We start from the raw sequence: 15,710 nt of genomic DNA, 5'->3' as shown, positions 1-15,710 counted from the left end.
AATCCAAATATTTTTTGGCATTTTATTCTAGGGAAAAAGGATAAATATAATCCCGAAGTATCGTAAATGGTATGCAGATACCTTTCGTCATATTTTTGGGATATTGGTGTCCCCGTCGTCCAAAAACTAGAGCATAAATACCCTTTATACTAACGGACATGCACGTGTCATAATCATATCCTCCAATTAAATATCGGATCGACGAATAAGATTGCGCCACGCGTCCCTATTTAGTCTTCCGTAGAGTGAAGGGCATATATGCTCTAATTTTTAGATGACAGGGACATCAATGTCCCAATAGTATGACGGAGGGTATTTGCATACCATTTATGATAGTTCGGGGTCTATTTATCTTTTTCCCTTTATTCTAATTCATTTTTCAATTAATCTCACCGACCACGCCGAGGAGATAAATTGGGCTTCACCGATTTCTTCAATTAATCGGCTCCGTCCAAGCCTCTATCAAGCCGAGCCGTTCCCTTCTCATTCCACTAATCAAGAATTTTTTTTTACAGCTTATTGCCTTATTGGCTTATTCGGTCGCCTTATTTTTTTTGAGAATTTTTGTTATATAGCTATAATTTTGCCTCTAATTACCAAATGTAGCAGCATATTAATTTCAAAACATAACATAATATATTATACCACATACACAATAATAGTGAAATATACTATATCATGCGTTTGTATAAGTGTATCACATGCTTAGTAAATATATGTTGCACAATTATATTGGCACATATATGTTGTACAGCCTTGCTATCATTAATGTAATTTATTTGTTATAAGAAGTTTTTTTTAAAAGTTTTCCAGGAGTCTAACTAACTAAATTTGTATGTGAAAGTCTAAGTTCTTATAAAAAATGACTTCATTCTTAAAAATCGAAATTTGAAACCTTTGATTTACGATGTTACTCATCAATTGAAGATTATAAATCAATATTACTCAAAGAGTTTCCTACTATTACCTTTTCAAAATATATTAATTGTATCGATATTTTTTATACCGTTAACATTATATATATATAAACTTAGTCTCAACAAAATAACTATTCAATATAGAGCTAGAACAATTTCACTAAGAAAATAGTTCTCAATCCCACAATTAATAAACCAAAAGAAAATGAATCAACTATCTATCTTCATGAAGTAAAGAGACGGTTTACGATAAGCCTCAAACTATCTCTCGATAATCAAGCAAATACTGGTTCCAACAATATTTGTCCAGTTTATAAAATCAATGAATAATTTAGGGAAAAAGGTCTGAAATATATCCGAACTTTGATCGAAATTGTTGTTACGATACCGAACTTTGGAAAAGACATTTTACCCCTCTGCACTATTTAATAGTGTATTTTAAAGGTATTTATGTGCCCACATCGACATCATAAATATTGCATCATTATAAATTTTAATTTTTCCACGTGGACACATATTTACCTTTAAAATACACTATTAAATAGTGCAGGGGATAAAAGGTCATCCATAAAGTTTGGTATCGTAACAACAATTTCGGCCAAAATTAAAATATTTTTCACACCCTTTTCCTAATAATTTATCATGGTGTACCCTTGTTATTAAATACTATTTATTTTTCAAAGTTAGATGGCTAATATTTAATAATGGTGATTTGGTAAAGTTATCCCGATCATTTACTGTTTCTTAATATATGTATCAAGTCAATAGTGGACAACTGTTATTGAACGGAGGAAAGTAAAATATCCCCTAGGAAAAAGTCAAGTTCATTGCAAATCAAGTTGCATTTGCACTGAATTTCAAGTTCATTTCATTTGCCCCCCACCCCCACCCCCACCCCGCACCCTGCAAGTGTACCTAACCTTAGTCAGATTCTAACCCTACATCTGACCCCAGATTTGGTTTTATTTAAAGAGAGAAAAGAATAAGCTTAGCCAGCTGTGTTGTCTACTCATTTCTAATTTTCCTCTCTCCATTTTCTTCCCTTCCTTCCAACTTTTTTCTCTTTCTAAATATGTACACACAACATTTTCTTTTCACAAAATTATTTGTGAAATAATTAAATTGTGTATTTAGCCCTTTTAATTCATCTTTTTTTTTTCTTACTATGGGTTTAGAAGTGGAGGAATTAATTGAAAAGGAGAAATATGGTGTATTATTTGATCCAAAAAAATAATAATAATTGAACTTTCAATTCTAAGAAAGAAAATTTGCAAATCATCATGAAGAGAGTTCGTAGCAATGATTCATTGGGTGCACCATTGACCTCTTTGTGTCAAAATACTACAGGTGCTTAATTTACTTGGTTAAATACATAATAGAATTTTTCACTTTTTTAAAAAAATAAATAAATTATATTTATGTTTTTATGAAATTCTGTTATATTCTTGATAATATGTTCAATATCTAATCCCCATGTAACATGGGGAATATATTGGTTTTGATGAATCAAGAACAGTATTTTACACTTCAGTTCTTTATATATGCACTTATTCTAAGACATAGAGCTAAGATTTGAAGTTTATGAGTTCGAAATTTTAGTGTGATTACAGTAATATATGAGTTCGAATTAAAATTATTGAATTATGCCTAATCCATTTCCTAAACTTTAGTTATCAAGTTTAACTTTGTTGTTACTAAATAATGTTCTACTATGATTGTGTAAATAATTTTTACGCTATTAAATATAATCAATTATAGCATGTACTTCTCATACGATGAATTACATATTGTTATAGGACAGGTTTCAACGTATAACACATAAATTCATAAATTATCTTCGATCTACGTTTTTTTTACCCCTTGTTAGGAGTATACAGGTGAGGAGTGCTTATCATTCAACCAGTCTTTCATTTTTGTTATGTCTTCTCATGTTATTTTTGTGCTTGTTTTTTTTTAGATGAACACAACAATTGGAACAACCATGTTTATTCAAGGGACTTTCAATCCATGTTAGAAGGCTTAGATGATGATGAAGCCACCACCTGTGTGGAGGAATCCGGTGTCGGATCGGAGAAAAAGCGGCGGTTGAGGGTGGATCAAGTGAAGGCATTGGAGAAGAATTTTGAAGTCGATAACAAACTTGAACCTGAAAGGAAAATGAAATTAGCTCAAGAATTAGGGCTTCAACCGCGACAAGTGGCGATTTGGTTCCAAAACCGCCGTGCACGGTGGAAGACAAAGCAATTGGAGAGAGATTACAATGTTCTTAAAGCTAATTTTGATTCACTCAAACATAATTATGAATCTATCCAACATGACAATGAAGCTCTCTTGAAGGAGGTACATTTTTTACATTATTCAAAGTTTTTTACTATGTAGAAACAAGTAATCGATCGAATTAATTATTTATTTTATTTAGTCGATATACACCGATTATACACAACTATACACATATTATACATATAATGACTACTTTTAGACTTTAGTTTAAGTGATTGAGTGAGCGGGCTATTTAACTTAATTCTCCAAAAGGGAAACTATAGATAAAAATTTTTACCTGAAATTAAGGAAAATTTTATCTGACATTAAGGAGATTCAAAATACAGAAAAGAAGTGGTGAAATTAGAAATTTTGATAAGAGTTATTGACTTATATACACAATATTATTTTCTACATGTATAATATTATTTTTCACTAATGATGACCATCCTTGATTATGTAGCTACCCGTTGTAAAAAGGTAAAACATGTGACAAAGTAAAAAAAGAATAATTCAATTTTCACTTTTGATCTTATATATATGCAATGTTATTCAGATGAACCTCTCGCGCCCTTTTTGGTTCTAGTTAACTATTATTGTCACAATGTACTGATTTTTTGTTTTGACATTGTAGATTAATGAGCTAAAATCAAAGCTACAAGGAGGAAACAATGAAATCAAAATTGCTGTTAAAGAAGAAGCTTTCGAATCCGAATCAGATGACAAAGAAACTGAACAGAGCAACCAATGCAACAATTCGAATACAGAGTTCAACTTTGATACATTAATTATAAATCCCTCAATTATTTTTACTGATTTCAAAGATGGCTCATCAGATAGTGATTCAAGTGCAATCTTGAACGAAGATAACGCTGTCATTTCATCTTCCGAAGCTTTCTTGATTAAGTCAGGGTCAGGGTCAGGATCAGGATCAGGATCATCATCCCCGGATTCTAATTCCTCATTGAATTGTTTCCAATTCTTGGAATCGAATCCGAAATCTATTCTAACAAATGAGGTTGATTTTAGTTCGTCACAGTATGTGAAATTGGAGCATAATTTTTTCAGTGGCGAAGAATCTTGCAGTACTCTGTTATTCACAGATGAACAAGCTCCGACGCTTCATTGGTACTGCTCGGAGGATTGGAATTGATAAGACTCTTAATTTTTGTATAGTTGAGATAATGTGAAGAGCATTGTAAGTGACAGAGTGGTCTTGCTGTCACGATTCATTGAGATACAAGGCGATGCGATGCGGAAAAAGAATAAAAATGAGGGGGGTGGGGTTTTTTTTTCACGTGGGGTACTGTAGACAGGTTGGGTTGTTGGGGGACGAGGGAAAGTGTGTGAGTTTGGGTAAAAGTTGGCATTTTGCATTGTACTTTGAAATCTTACACAATTCTGTGTTTTTGTACTGCTAAAAAAAGGAGGGGGTGGGGGTGGGGGGTCAAGAGAATCTATGATTATGATGATGAAGAAAAAAGCTTTCCTTGTAATGGTAAATAAAGGTGGCTAGCTAAAAGTATTTCATAGATCCCATTTTTGAATTATTTTACAGCTTTTAAATAATTTTTTGGAATTTATGGGTTAAAATTAGGTGTAATTTGTTTTAGGTACGCATGTTGATTCACATGTATGTGGAATTACATAGACAAATTTTGTTTGTCTTTCTCGCCTTCCTTCCATCTCGTTTGTCAGTACTCTCATATGTATATGGTATTCTAGATACATGCAAATTAAATTAGATACATACAAATATATGTGTCTAGTGTAATTTGCATGTATATGTGATACATGATTTGTCTCACTCACTTTCCTTCCTATCCCGCTCGCCTCTCTCCCTATTTTAGTGTATCTAATAATAAAAACACATATATTTTCCTCGATATTTGATAGAAAACTCTTAATTAGTGGTAAAATTTGTAATTATTTGAGAGTATAGTTAGAATTAATATGTATGGTATAAATGTTGGTCTATAGACAAACCTTGTTTGCCTCCCTTCCGTTTCACTCACCGCCAGTACTCTCATCACACCAGATACTAAGATACATACATATGCATGTGTTTAGTGAGATTAATTCGTATGTATCTAGGATACATAATTGTCTCGATCACTTTCCTTCCCATCTCGCTCATTTCTCTCCCTATTTTAGTGTATCTAGTAGCAATATAAATAAATGTATCTTGATGTATCTTCCTAAATATATGGTAGAAAACTCTTAATTTGTGATAAGATTCGTAATTATTTGAAAGTATAGGTAGAACTAATATATATGGTATAAATATATGTCTAATAAGGTAATTTCCCTTTTTCACAATTTAAATAAAAAACATCTAATTGTTTATTGGAAGTTAAGACATTCAAATGAAATACACCACTTAATGTGAGCATCTAAATCAAATATTTTGACAAAATTTAAGGGGTTAGATTATATATTAAGCCCAAAAGGAAAGAATATCTAGTGAACTCAGACTAAGCACTTTATCTCTCGATGAGAGACTTCATATATTAAAATTTAATCGAATTTTGATAGAAATATTAAATACAAAACACTCCGTAGGAAACTAAAAATTATAGACATCATTGAGAAACTCAATAGGTAAGTTGTAGGAAGATTGTAAGTGCATAATTATGTTTAAATGTTTACGATTTCAATTTCTTCTTTTTATCGTACTTAGATATAGTCAGAAGTGGAGCTAGCTAGAGAACGGAAGGAGTTCATTTGAATTACCTTTTGTCTCAAAATTGCTATAGACAAAGTGTAGTTTTGGATGAGAGGAATATTAACCCTAGTGTTGAAATTTACCAAAAAGAAAGATCCCCATTTGTTTTCTTCTCCTATATCAAGGCATACTTGTTAAGGTTTTTAGAGATGGTAACCCCCCCCCCCTTCAAACCCATGCACCCACACAAGCGTGGTGTGGGGGGGGGATGTGGTGTGGGGTCCAACTGAATTAAATTGAATGAAACTGATTTATTTTTTTAAAGGATAGGTGTGTGTAGAGTCTCTTGTTTACACACTTTGATTGGTGACAGCTAAACTACTACATTTGCAATATGCATTATATATCACCTGCTACCAATATGAATAATGATTGAGTGGTGAGATTGTTTAACTCTTAATCAGAAAATTTGAGTTTGAGCTTTGTGGTATATATAGAAAAAATCTTGTTGGGAGCGTCACTCCATAGGAGCTTCAATGCAGATTCGCTCCAAACAATTGAGTGAGAAACCAAAATAAAATAAAATATATATATACATCACCTACTACAAAATTAAAATAAAATAAAAAAGAAGAAGAAGAAGAAAGATTAAAAAAAATACTACAAAAAAGATTAATAAAATAGTTGGACACTTGTAACACTTTGGATTTAATTCAAAATTTTAAACCTTCAAAATGCACTCTTTCGTTTTCAGTCTAGATGACACCATTATTATCTTGAAACATTAACGTTTGACATTATTTTATTAATAACGTTACTTTATAGTACCGTTTAAGTTTTAAACTTTTTTAAAAATTCTTCTATAATATTAAACTTTATTGTTATCGTAATATTTAATCAAACATAAAATGAAATAAAAAGAATAGTCAATCATCAATTCTATAATGTTTCATTCTCCATTATCTAGTAAGCATGTGAAAATTAGAATTTCTTGTAGAAGGATGTTTAATTAACCACACTTTAATTTATATGGCTAACTACGTCATTATGAAGTGCGATCTCTTCACTTTCAACTATATATATATCTCGAATTTAATTTTGAGAATGAAAAAAATCTTGATAGGAAGCATTTTCACTTTAACGGATTCTATACATCATAAACTTGAATTAGTCGAACCAATGAATGCAGATAATTTAATCCAAATAGAATATATATCCCCACTTAAAAGAGAATATCATTGTTTCTTCCTACTTCTTAGGTAATGTTTACATAGGTTTGCTTTAGTAGTATGGTCTCTACCTCCACTTAATTAAAAGGTGCAATTAATTAAGAAAATCCACCACTTAATCAACTTTTAGTATGAATATCTTTAATACTTTAGATTCATTAATACTATAGCTAACACTTAAAGGTGGCATGCTCCACTTTGTTCCCTCCATATATGCTTAATACTATGTTGGAAATTTTATAACATAAAGAAAATGCATATAAATGTTATTATAGACTTTATTAATTTTAATTATAATGATATTAATTCAATTATTTAAATATAAATATTATCAGTACTAAATATCTCTGAGTTTTTGAAAACACATTTTTAACTTTTCCTTTTGAAGATTTTGAAATCTTTTAAAATTTAAAAACTCTAATAGGGGGGATTTGTTTTTGGGAAAAGACAAAATTAAGGATCAAAGTAGCTAGGGAAATGGGAATCAAATAATTAGGCTTTTGTTTCATAAAGCTAGTGAGGTTTGGCTTTATTGGTTTTTAATTTTTATAGGGATTTATAAAACTTTGTCAAGCTCCAAGCACAAGAGAACGGCGTTCTGTATAACCTAAAGTTATTTTTTGCAATTTAAAATTGTTTAATATATTAAGATCAAGTTGAAAAAACGTAATTGAAAATCAAAAGAATCCAGCTTTTGAGGATATAACAATATTAAAATAATAATAATAATAATAAAGTTGTGCTATAATAATTTTTTTTTAAAATATAAGATGAAGAAATATGACTTTAACGTGTACGATTACTTGTTAGTTTGTGGTTGTCAAAGGGTTAGTAGTGGTGCGGCGCACCTTGAGTATATCAATCTAATGATGATACAAAAGAATAAAAAAATAATACTTATATATATGTATAATATAAATATAATATGTAACAACTAACAACCATAAAAGAATACAGGCTTACAATATAAATTTGAAGAAAAAAAATTCAAATATTTGTTTGGTTATACGTTGTAATTGGTGTTGACACTCGCTTTGGGTCTCGGACTAATCAAAATTCACCTAGTATAAGATCTATGGAATGGAAATTTTTTTTTTAATAGAATGAACCATATTCATCTCACAATAATTTTTGATAGTTAATAACACATTGACATTTTCATCAGGTGTCCAACTTTTGAAAGAAAATTCAAATAATTGTTTGGTTATATATCATGATCAGTGTTAGTACTTAGTACTCATCACTTCAAGTCTGGACTAATCTAAATTTGCACTGTATTTCAAGATTTTTTTTCGTTCATATAAATTAAACATGGGACTTTGCGTTAAGGGTGTAAAAATCATATTTATTAACCCACGACCTTTGATGTTAAGTAACACATATATATGAATAATAAAAATAAAGGATAGAAGCTTAAAATATATATTCTAAAGTTTTTCTACCTAATCAAATTGAGAACAATAAAATTTACAAGCTAAGTACTAGCTTTTTGATAATGACTTAGGCATGGACGGATTAAGTGAGTTAAATAATTTATCTTGAAACTTTATCAACGAAAGTAACCTATCACCAAATTCACTTAAATTCAAGATATATAACTTATTATATTTTATATTTTAATTTTAAATTCAAATCTTTTAAAGGTATAAATGACTTTGAATTGAAATAAAAAAGAAAATTGTGTTATATAATTGAATTGAAACTCAAAGGAAAATTAAAATTACAAGTATGCATATGAGATAACTTTTACACAATGAAGTTATTTTCAAAATTTAATTACAAATAGTTGTTTTGACTTATCGGCTTAGAATTTTTATGGAAAATAGAAAAGGTTACCCCTTCGTTTTTCATTCATTAGTAGACTAGGTCAAATTTCCATCTCAATATGAAAAAGTAAAATAAATTTGTTCTTATCGACATAAATCTTGAATAATCGAATTTCAATATAGATATCATATGTCGAATGAGTGTTTCAAATTTTCATCTCAAATTTTTAAAAAGGAAGATAATCCATATACAGCACGAACCTGGATTAATCGAATTCTTATGCAGATATCGAACATCAATGAAAAACAAAAAGGCGAAAGGGTATTTTTGGTCATTTTTTCGAGTATTAAAATATAGGACCGTGATTCTCGTGAGCGGTGGAAGTCAACAAGTAAACGTATAGAACCAAACAAACAGGTCACTATACGACGTCGGATAGCGACAGTGATTGTTTACAATTGAATACGACGTCGCCGTGCAAGACAAAAACCATAAAGACATAAATAAATACATTTCCTCTGGTTCATTTTATGTGATATCATTTAATTTGATACGATATTAAAAGAAAAATACTTTAAAATATTATAATTTAAAGAAATTCTTAAATATTTATCTGAATATAAATCATTTTACTAATGATGATTTTAAAAAAATTTGAATTATTTCTAATTATAATAAAATGACTGTTTTGATAGGGAGGGAGAGTAATATTCTTTTGTGAGTGGAATTGTCAAACAAACACACCCATCACTCCACTTTTTTGACACAACATTTTTTTTGGGACCAAAATTATAACTTTGACGTTGATTATATTGACACGTAGCTTCCTATTTCTTGTTCAAATAAATAAAAAAAAAAAAGAAAGAATGGGTTTTCCCCTTTCTTGATAGGGAAAGAAGGTTAAAATAATTCATTTGTATTTTTTTTCTTATTATTTGGTCTTTGATATTCGCTAGATATGGATTAATTTGAATTTGCACGACATAATTATATTCGAGTGTAATATTCTCTATTAAGAAATTTTTATACTTTAGGTTCAAACTCAAGAGTATTATTATCCACTATATCATATTTTTTAAGATTTGATTTTAATTTTATTGATTCATTTTTACACGATTGGTAATGTTTTCTGTTCATATTTGGTTCTTTTGCTTCCTATTTAAATAGAACTTTTCATACTTAAAAGCTCCAATTCAAGAGCAATATCATCCACTGTATCATATTTTTTGGTGACTTTTTTAAAATTTTATTGATTCATCTTTACACGTTTGGTAATATTTCTTATTCATATTTGGTTCTTTTGTTTCCTATTCAAAGTTTGATATTTAGTTTTGGATTTGATTAATTTTAATGTTTCGTTTTGGATTTAATTAATTTTAATTTGTGAGAAGTATTTTACAACACTTCTAATTTCTGTGCAAATTATTAGTTTCTTTCCTGAACTATTGACAACCTTAAAAACACCTATTTACTTGACTAATTGAAATTAAATACTTTCGATTTTGTAATGTCAATAAAATACACTCTAAATTTTTGTCAAGTTTAGGGGTGTTTTCTACACTTCTCTCGGCTTTTTATTAAGAATCACATGCTCCTACAAGAGTTTGAGACCGCTTGTTATTTCATGTGGCATATCGGGAATATACCAGGGATTTATCTAAGTTTAGTTAGTCAAATAGATGGGCGTTTTTAAAACTATCAATAATTTAAGGATGAAACTAATAATTTGCGTCAAATTCAAAAGTGTTTTTAATATTTCTCAATTTTAATTTTGTAATGACCTGGACCCGAAAGGTCATTTTTGATAATTTTGAATAGTCATTTAACAATAGTTAATTAATTTGCGGGTAATTTATTTATTATTAATAATAATGAGCCAAATCTGAAATATTAAAATAAGTTACTAGGATTTATTACTTTTAATACATACTATCTTATTTAGTAAAAATAATAAGAAAGGAGTCTAGCAATAATTAACCTACGGCTTCAACATGGAGGCAGTTTGGTGCCGCAAGAAAATTGTTTCGTGCTTGAGGTAAACCTCAAGTTCAACTTTTATTATTTGTAGTAATTCTAGGATAGATAGTATACATTAGTATAATTATATATCTTTGAGAGAAAGTCTAAATTTTAGTTATTGTTGTTGGAAATTTCGGCCAGAAATAATGGTAAGTATATTATATTTATGAATTATGTAATGGTGGTATCATTTAATGAAGCTAATGATCTAATGATGGGTTAATCACTTTGAGACTACATTTTTGATAAATTTTTGAATAATATAGGCAAGTTTGTGCATATTGACTCGTTACTGTTATTATTATTATTATTATTATTATTATTATTATAATTGAATGTGAAACGAGTTGAAAGTTTGATTGTTGTAAATTAACTTCTGCCACCTTATGTACGTATGTTTGGAATTGGAAAGGAATGCATCAGCAGCCAATCATTATGTAATGATGGCCACATGATTGTTAATTAATTATGATAATCAACTGATGGTTTTGGTTTTGAATTTTATGTTGTATGTTGTAGTTAAGTTTAGTGGTTATGACATTAATTTTTGGTTTCACAATTTTCTTATAGTTATCAAATTATGATTCAAGTTTGATATATTGAGATATGTAATTAAATATCGGGTGTATTATATTATATGAAAACTATTAGAGTTGTAGTGTTTGGAGAAGTTATGACTTAACCCTAGACTTTGTTATAGATTGAGTGAGTTTTTGGGTCAAGGCTAGACACATATGGGTGTTGTTAGTTTTGAAATCTTATTGTGAATATTTGTTTGAATAGATTGCATTCATTTGGAAGTCAAACGAAAGGGGAAGACTCAACTCCCGGAGTGAATTGTTGATTAATTGAGGCAAGTGGATTTCTAAACCCTTGTTAAGTGTATGTAATTCGTGTATTTCTTTGTAATATGTGTTTGGGGATAATGAGACTTGGTGATGGGTTGATTTGTCCACATTGATTAATTTTAATGATGAAAAAGGGGTAATAAAAGGCAATGTGATTAATTGTTTATGTGTGATTGTGTTCTTTATTGAACCCGTATACTTGTTATAGCTGAGGTGATTACATTTCATATTGATATTTGATTGAGATCATCATCCCCTTTATTTGAAATTATATTGTGCACATGCATTGACATGAGATTGAGTATAAATTGGGCACGTGGAGATCGTCCGTGCTGGGGATGGTGAGATGTTAAGATTATAATTTGGGCATGTGGAGATCATTCGTGTGGAATTTGTTTGATTTATGATAGTGCGTTGAGATCGTCCGCACAGACACGTGGAGATCGTCCGTGTCGGTATATGGACCTCGCGAGTCCCCCATGGGTCATGAACTCTCTATGTATTTTCGAGGAGTATCATGTATATACAGTTGAGAGAGTACTTGGTATTTTGAGGCATATCATTTCATGGTGTCATATTGCATTGCATCCCATGACATCCTTCATTCTTGATGATTATGTATTTTATTTGTGATTGAAAAGTACTTGATATTTGATTACCTCTATTTGATGAACTTGATCTTGTGTGCTGCTGATATTTGTGAGTGTCTTTTTGTGGAAGTTGTGATTGATGAATATTGAGTTTGTTGTTGAGGATATGTAATTTGTTAAAGTGATTGTTGTTGAGTTGGGTGCTATGTAACTGTGAACTGTTAGGTTGGGCTGGTTTTATGCAGGTTGTAGTTGTGGAGGTTCGGTTGTTGTGTAAGGAGTACCCGTATTCTATCCCCTTAGCTTGTGTTTAGAAGTTTACTTGCTGAGTACCGTGTGGTTTGGTACTCACCCCTTGCTACTACATTTTTTTGTAGGTTACTAGCCCGAACTTTTGTGATATTTTCTCTTCTCCTTGTCTGAGGCTTCTTGTGGAGGTTTGTGAGGTAGTTGTTTTTCATTTAAGCGGACCTTCTTTCTCCTTAATTATGATCATGTTCTATTCTAGAATGTCATTGAACTTGTATTTTCCTTCAATTTTGTTATAACACATTAGAGGCTTGTACACGTGACAACCAGATTTTTGGGGTATTATTGAGTTGATTATAAAAATTTCCTCATTTTATTGTAAGAGTTGAGTTTTAGGCTGACTTGTCTTGGTGAGATAAGACGAGTGTCATCACGTCTACTTTTGGGTCGTGACAAATTTTCATCAAGTCATATCAATAAAAAAAAGAAATAAAAGAGGAAATGTTGTCTCTATCAAAAAAACAAAAAAAAACATGTAATCCACATGGCTCAAAACATTTAGTTAAAAATGGAGGAATTATATAAAATATTGTTTAGTTGATACCTTTTGACTGTCTTAGATTAATAATTTCCATGGTTTATATATATATATATATATATTATTATCCTTATCCTTATTTAGAAGTAAGAGTTGGAAACGACCAACACTGCATTAATACTCTTGTACAATATGCATACAATTTTGTACATTAACTTTTGACTGCATTAATTAGTTGTACAACGTGCAAAAAGAATTGTACATTAATAGAAGGACTAACACCAAGGACTAATATTGCAATTATTATTATTACTCATTACCTAGAAGGACTAACATTGCAATTATTATTATTACTCATTACTCCTTATTAGAATTATTATTATTACTCATTTGGCTCCTTATTAGAGTTGACACTTTAAAGCACGAACACGGCACTACCATGTTGTACACAAAGCATTTCAAATTGTACTATAAAATTAATTGTGTCTCATTAATTGTACACGTGCCTTTCTACATATACAACAACCTACATGAAGAATTAATTTTCTGACAATTTTGGTTATATTTTTCTTTAAAATAATTATTGCCTCGATTTTTATTTTTATTTTTAACATTTATTTTTAATTTTAAAAGATTGGAAATTTTATGTTAAAAATTTAAATAATAGAAAAAAAGATTTATTTAACTTTTATCATCATCAATACTACTAATTTATTTGACGTTTTTTCTTAATCTTCATCTCATCATTAATGTTATTTATATATTTTTCTTAAATCACTTATTTTTTCCTTTTTAACACTTTTATATTTTATTTTACTCTTATTTAGAAATGGGAGTTTGGAGGACCAACATTGCACTAAAGAGTTGGACTAAAAGCTATAGAAATTGTACATTGAGGCCCACTAAAAAGATCAACTAAAGTAACTTCATCTACTTCTATTTTTTCTACACATATTTTTCTTTAATAAAATAATTATTGCCTCCATTTTTATTTTTATTTTTACCATTTATTTTTAATTTAAAAACATTGGAAATTTTATGTTAAAAATTTAAATAATAGAAAAAATGATTTATTTAACTTTTATCATCATCAATACTACTAATTTATTTGACGTTTTTTCTTAATCTTCATCTCATCATTAATGTTATTTATATAATTTTCTTAAATCACTTATTTTTTCTTTTTTAACTCTTTTATATATATAAAAGTTGGATATGTAAATGATGATGTCACATTTCTTAGAAGCTAAGATTACTATTTATCTAATTTCTCCAAAAAAAATTTAAAAAAATGAAGATATCATACGCAAATTTATGGTTAAACTTAAACTATTTGATTCTCGAGAAATAAAAAGTCTCACATAAAATGGGACAGACGAAGGATAACTCTCAATTAAATTTATTTCACTTTTTATTTTCCATTTTTAACATAATTTTTCAAGTTGGATTTCTAGGAATTCTATAGTAGACCCATTTAAATTTTACTTTTTTGTTTTAAATTAGAGAACTTGGCCGCACTTCGCGTGATCATTTAAATTAAATATTTTTGATGAATTTTATATTTACTTTTTGTTTAATCGTAATATTATTATTTGTCTTAATAATATGAAGATTGTGAAAAATAATAAAGCTTCACAAATTTTACATCTATTAAATGAGGAAGAATATATTTTTTATCAAATAAGTTAAAATATATTTGCTAATAACAAATTCTTCCATTGCATGAAGTTCATCCTTTAATATATAATATATTTCGGTCTACCATTCTCCTTAAATGTCTAAGAAATATCTCATAATGTCAAATAACAATGTAGTACTCCCTCTGTCCCTAATTACTTGTCCACTTTTAAATTTACACATTTATTAAGAAATCAATTAATGACATAGTGAGTTTACCATTTTACCCCTATTAATTATGAAGTAGATGAAAAGTTCTGCAATTTTCAAAGTAATTAGTCATTTAATTGAGGGTATAATAGGTAAAAAAATATTCTTTCTTGATTTGTCAAAATGAACAAGTAATTAGAGACAACTATAAAAGGAAAAGTAAACAAGTAATTAGGGACAGAGGGAGTACTAAACAAATGCATCAACAAATGAAATTTATATTAAAAATATATTGAATAATGACGTAATGATACCTTAATAGAATTTCCTATCCATTTAAAAAAAAAACCTTCACCCTTTCAATTTCGTTATATCTTCTTATTTAGTAGAAGAATCATCATTTATTATATTCTACTCCACCTTAATTTGTACCATCAGAGTTTTAAGAATAAACATTAAATTTTAAATCGAAATAAAAATTCATTGAAAAATGACAGAAAAAGTAATAATAGTATATGAAAATTAAAATAAGGTGCAAGAAAAGCCTTTTCACGATAATTTTTTGAAATATATTGACAACAATTAAAATGAAGCTGTTATTTTATCTTTAAAATTAAGTTTGATTGAATTGAATTAGTACAATGAGAAAAAATATTAAACTAATAACTTTTTCATGTTATTAAATGCATTTTATTTTTAATTGAGTAGTAGATTAAAAGTTCCGAATTAGGATATTAAAATAATATCTTACTCTCTCCTTAATTATTATGGTATTACAAACATTTATTTTCCTTAAATCGTG

The 15,710-nt window shown here is 29.0% G+C and overlaps 1 protein-coding gene across 1 annotated transcript; it reads left to right on the top strand.

Annotated features, from left to right (window-relative positions):
• The first annotated feature begins 1,918 nt into the window (after positions 1-1,918).
• Positions 1,919-4,724, top strand: LOC125831049 (homeobox-leucine zipper protein ATHB-6-like). Its single transcript, XM_049510239.1, has 3 exons — positions 1,919-2,264; positions 2,875-3,257; positions 3,811-4,724. Exons 1-3 carry the CDS (start codon positions 2,198-2,200, stop codon positions 4,327-4,329), a joined length of 969 nt encoding a protein of 322 aa, XP_049366196.1. The 5' UTR covers positions 1,919-2,197; the 3' UTR covers positions 4,330-4,724.
• The last annotated feature ends 10,986 nt before the right edge of the window (positions 4,725-15,710 follow it).

This window comes from Solanum verrucosum, unplaced genomic scaffold (genome assembly GCF_900185275.1).
Source record: "Solanum verrucosum unplaced genomic scaffold, falcon-dt-bn FXZP01000049.1, whole genome shotgun sequence".
Classification (NCBI taxonomy): domain Eukaryota; kingdom Viridiplantae; phylum Streptophyta; class Magnoliopsida; order Solanales; family Solanaceae; genus Solanum; species Solanum verrucosum.
Note: the sequence above shows the minus strand (reverse complement) of the source record. Positions and strands in the feature narration are given on the sequence as shown.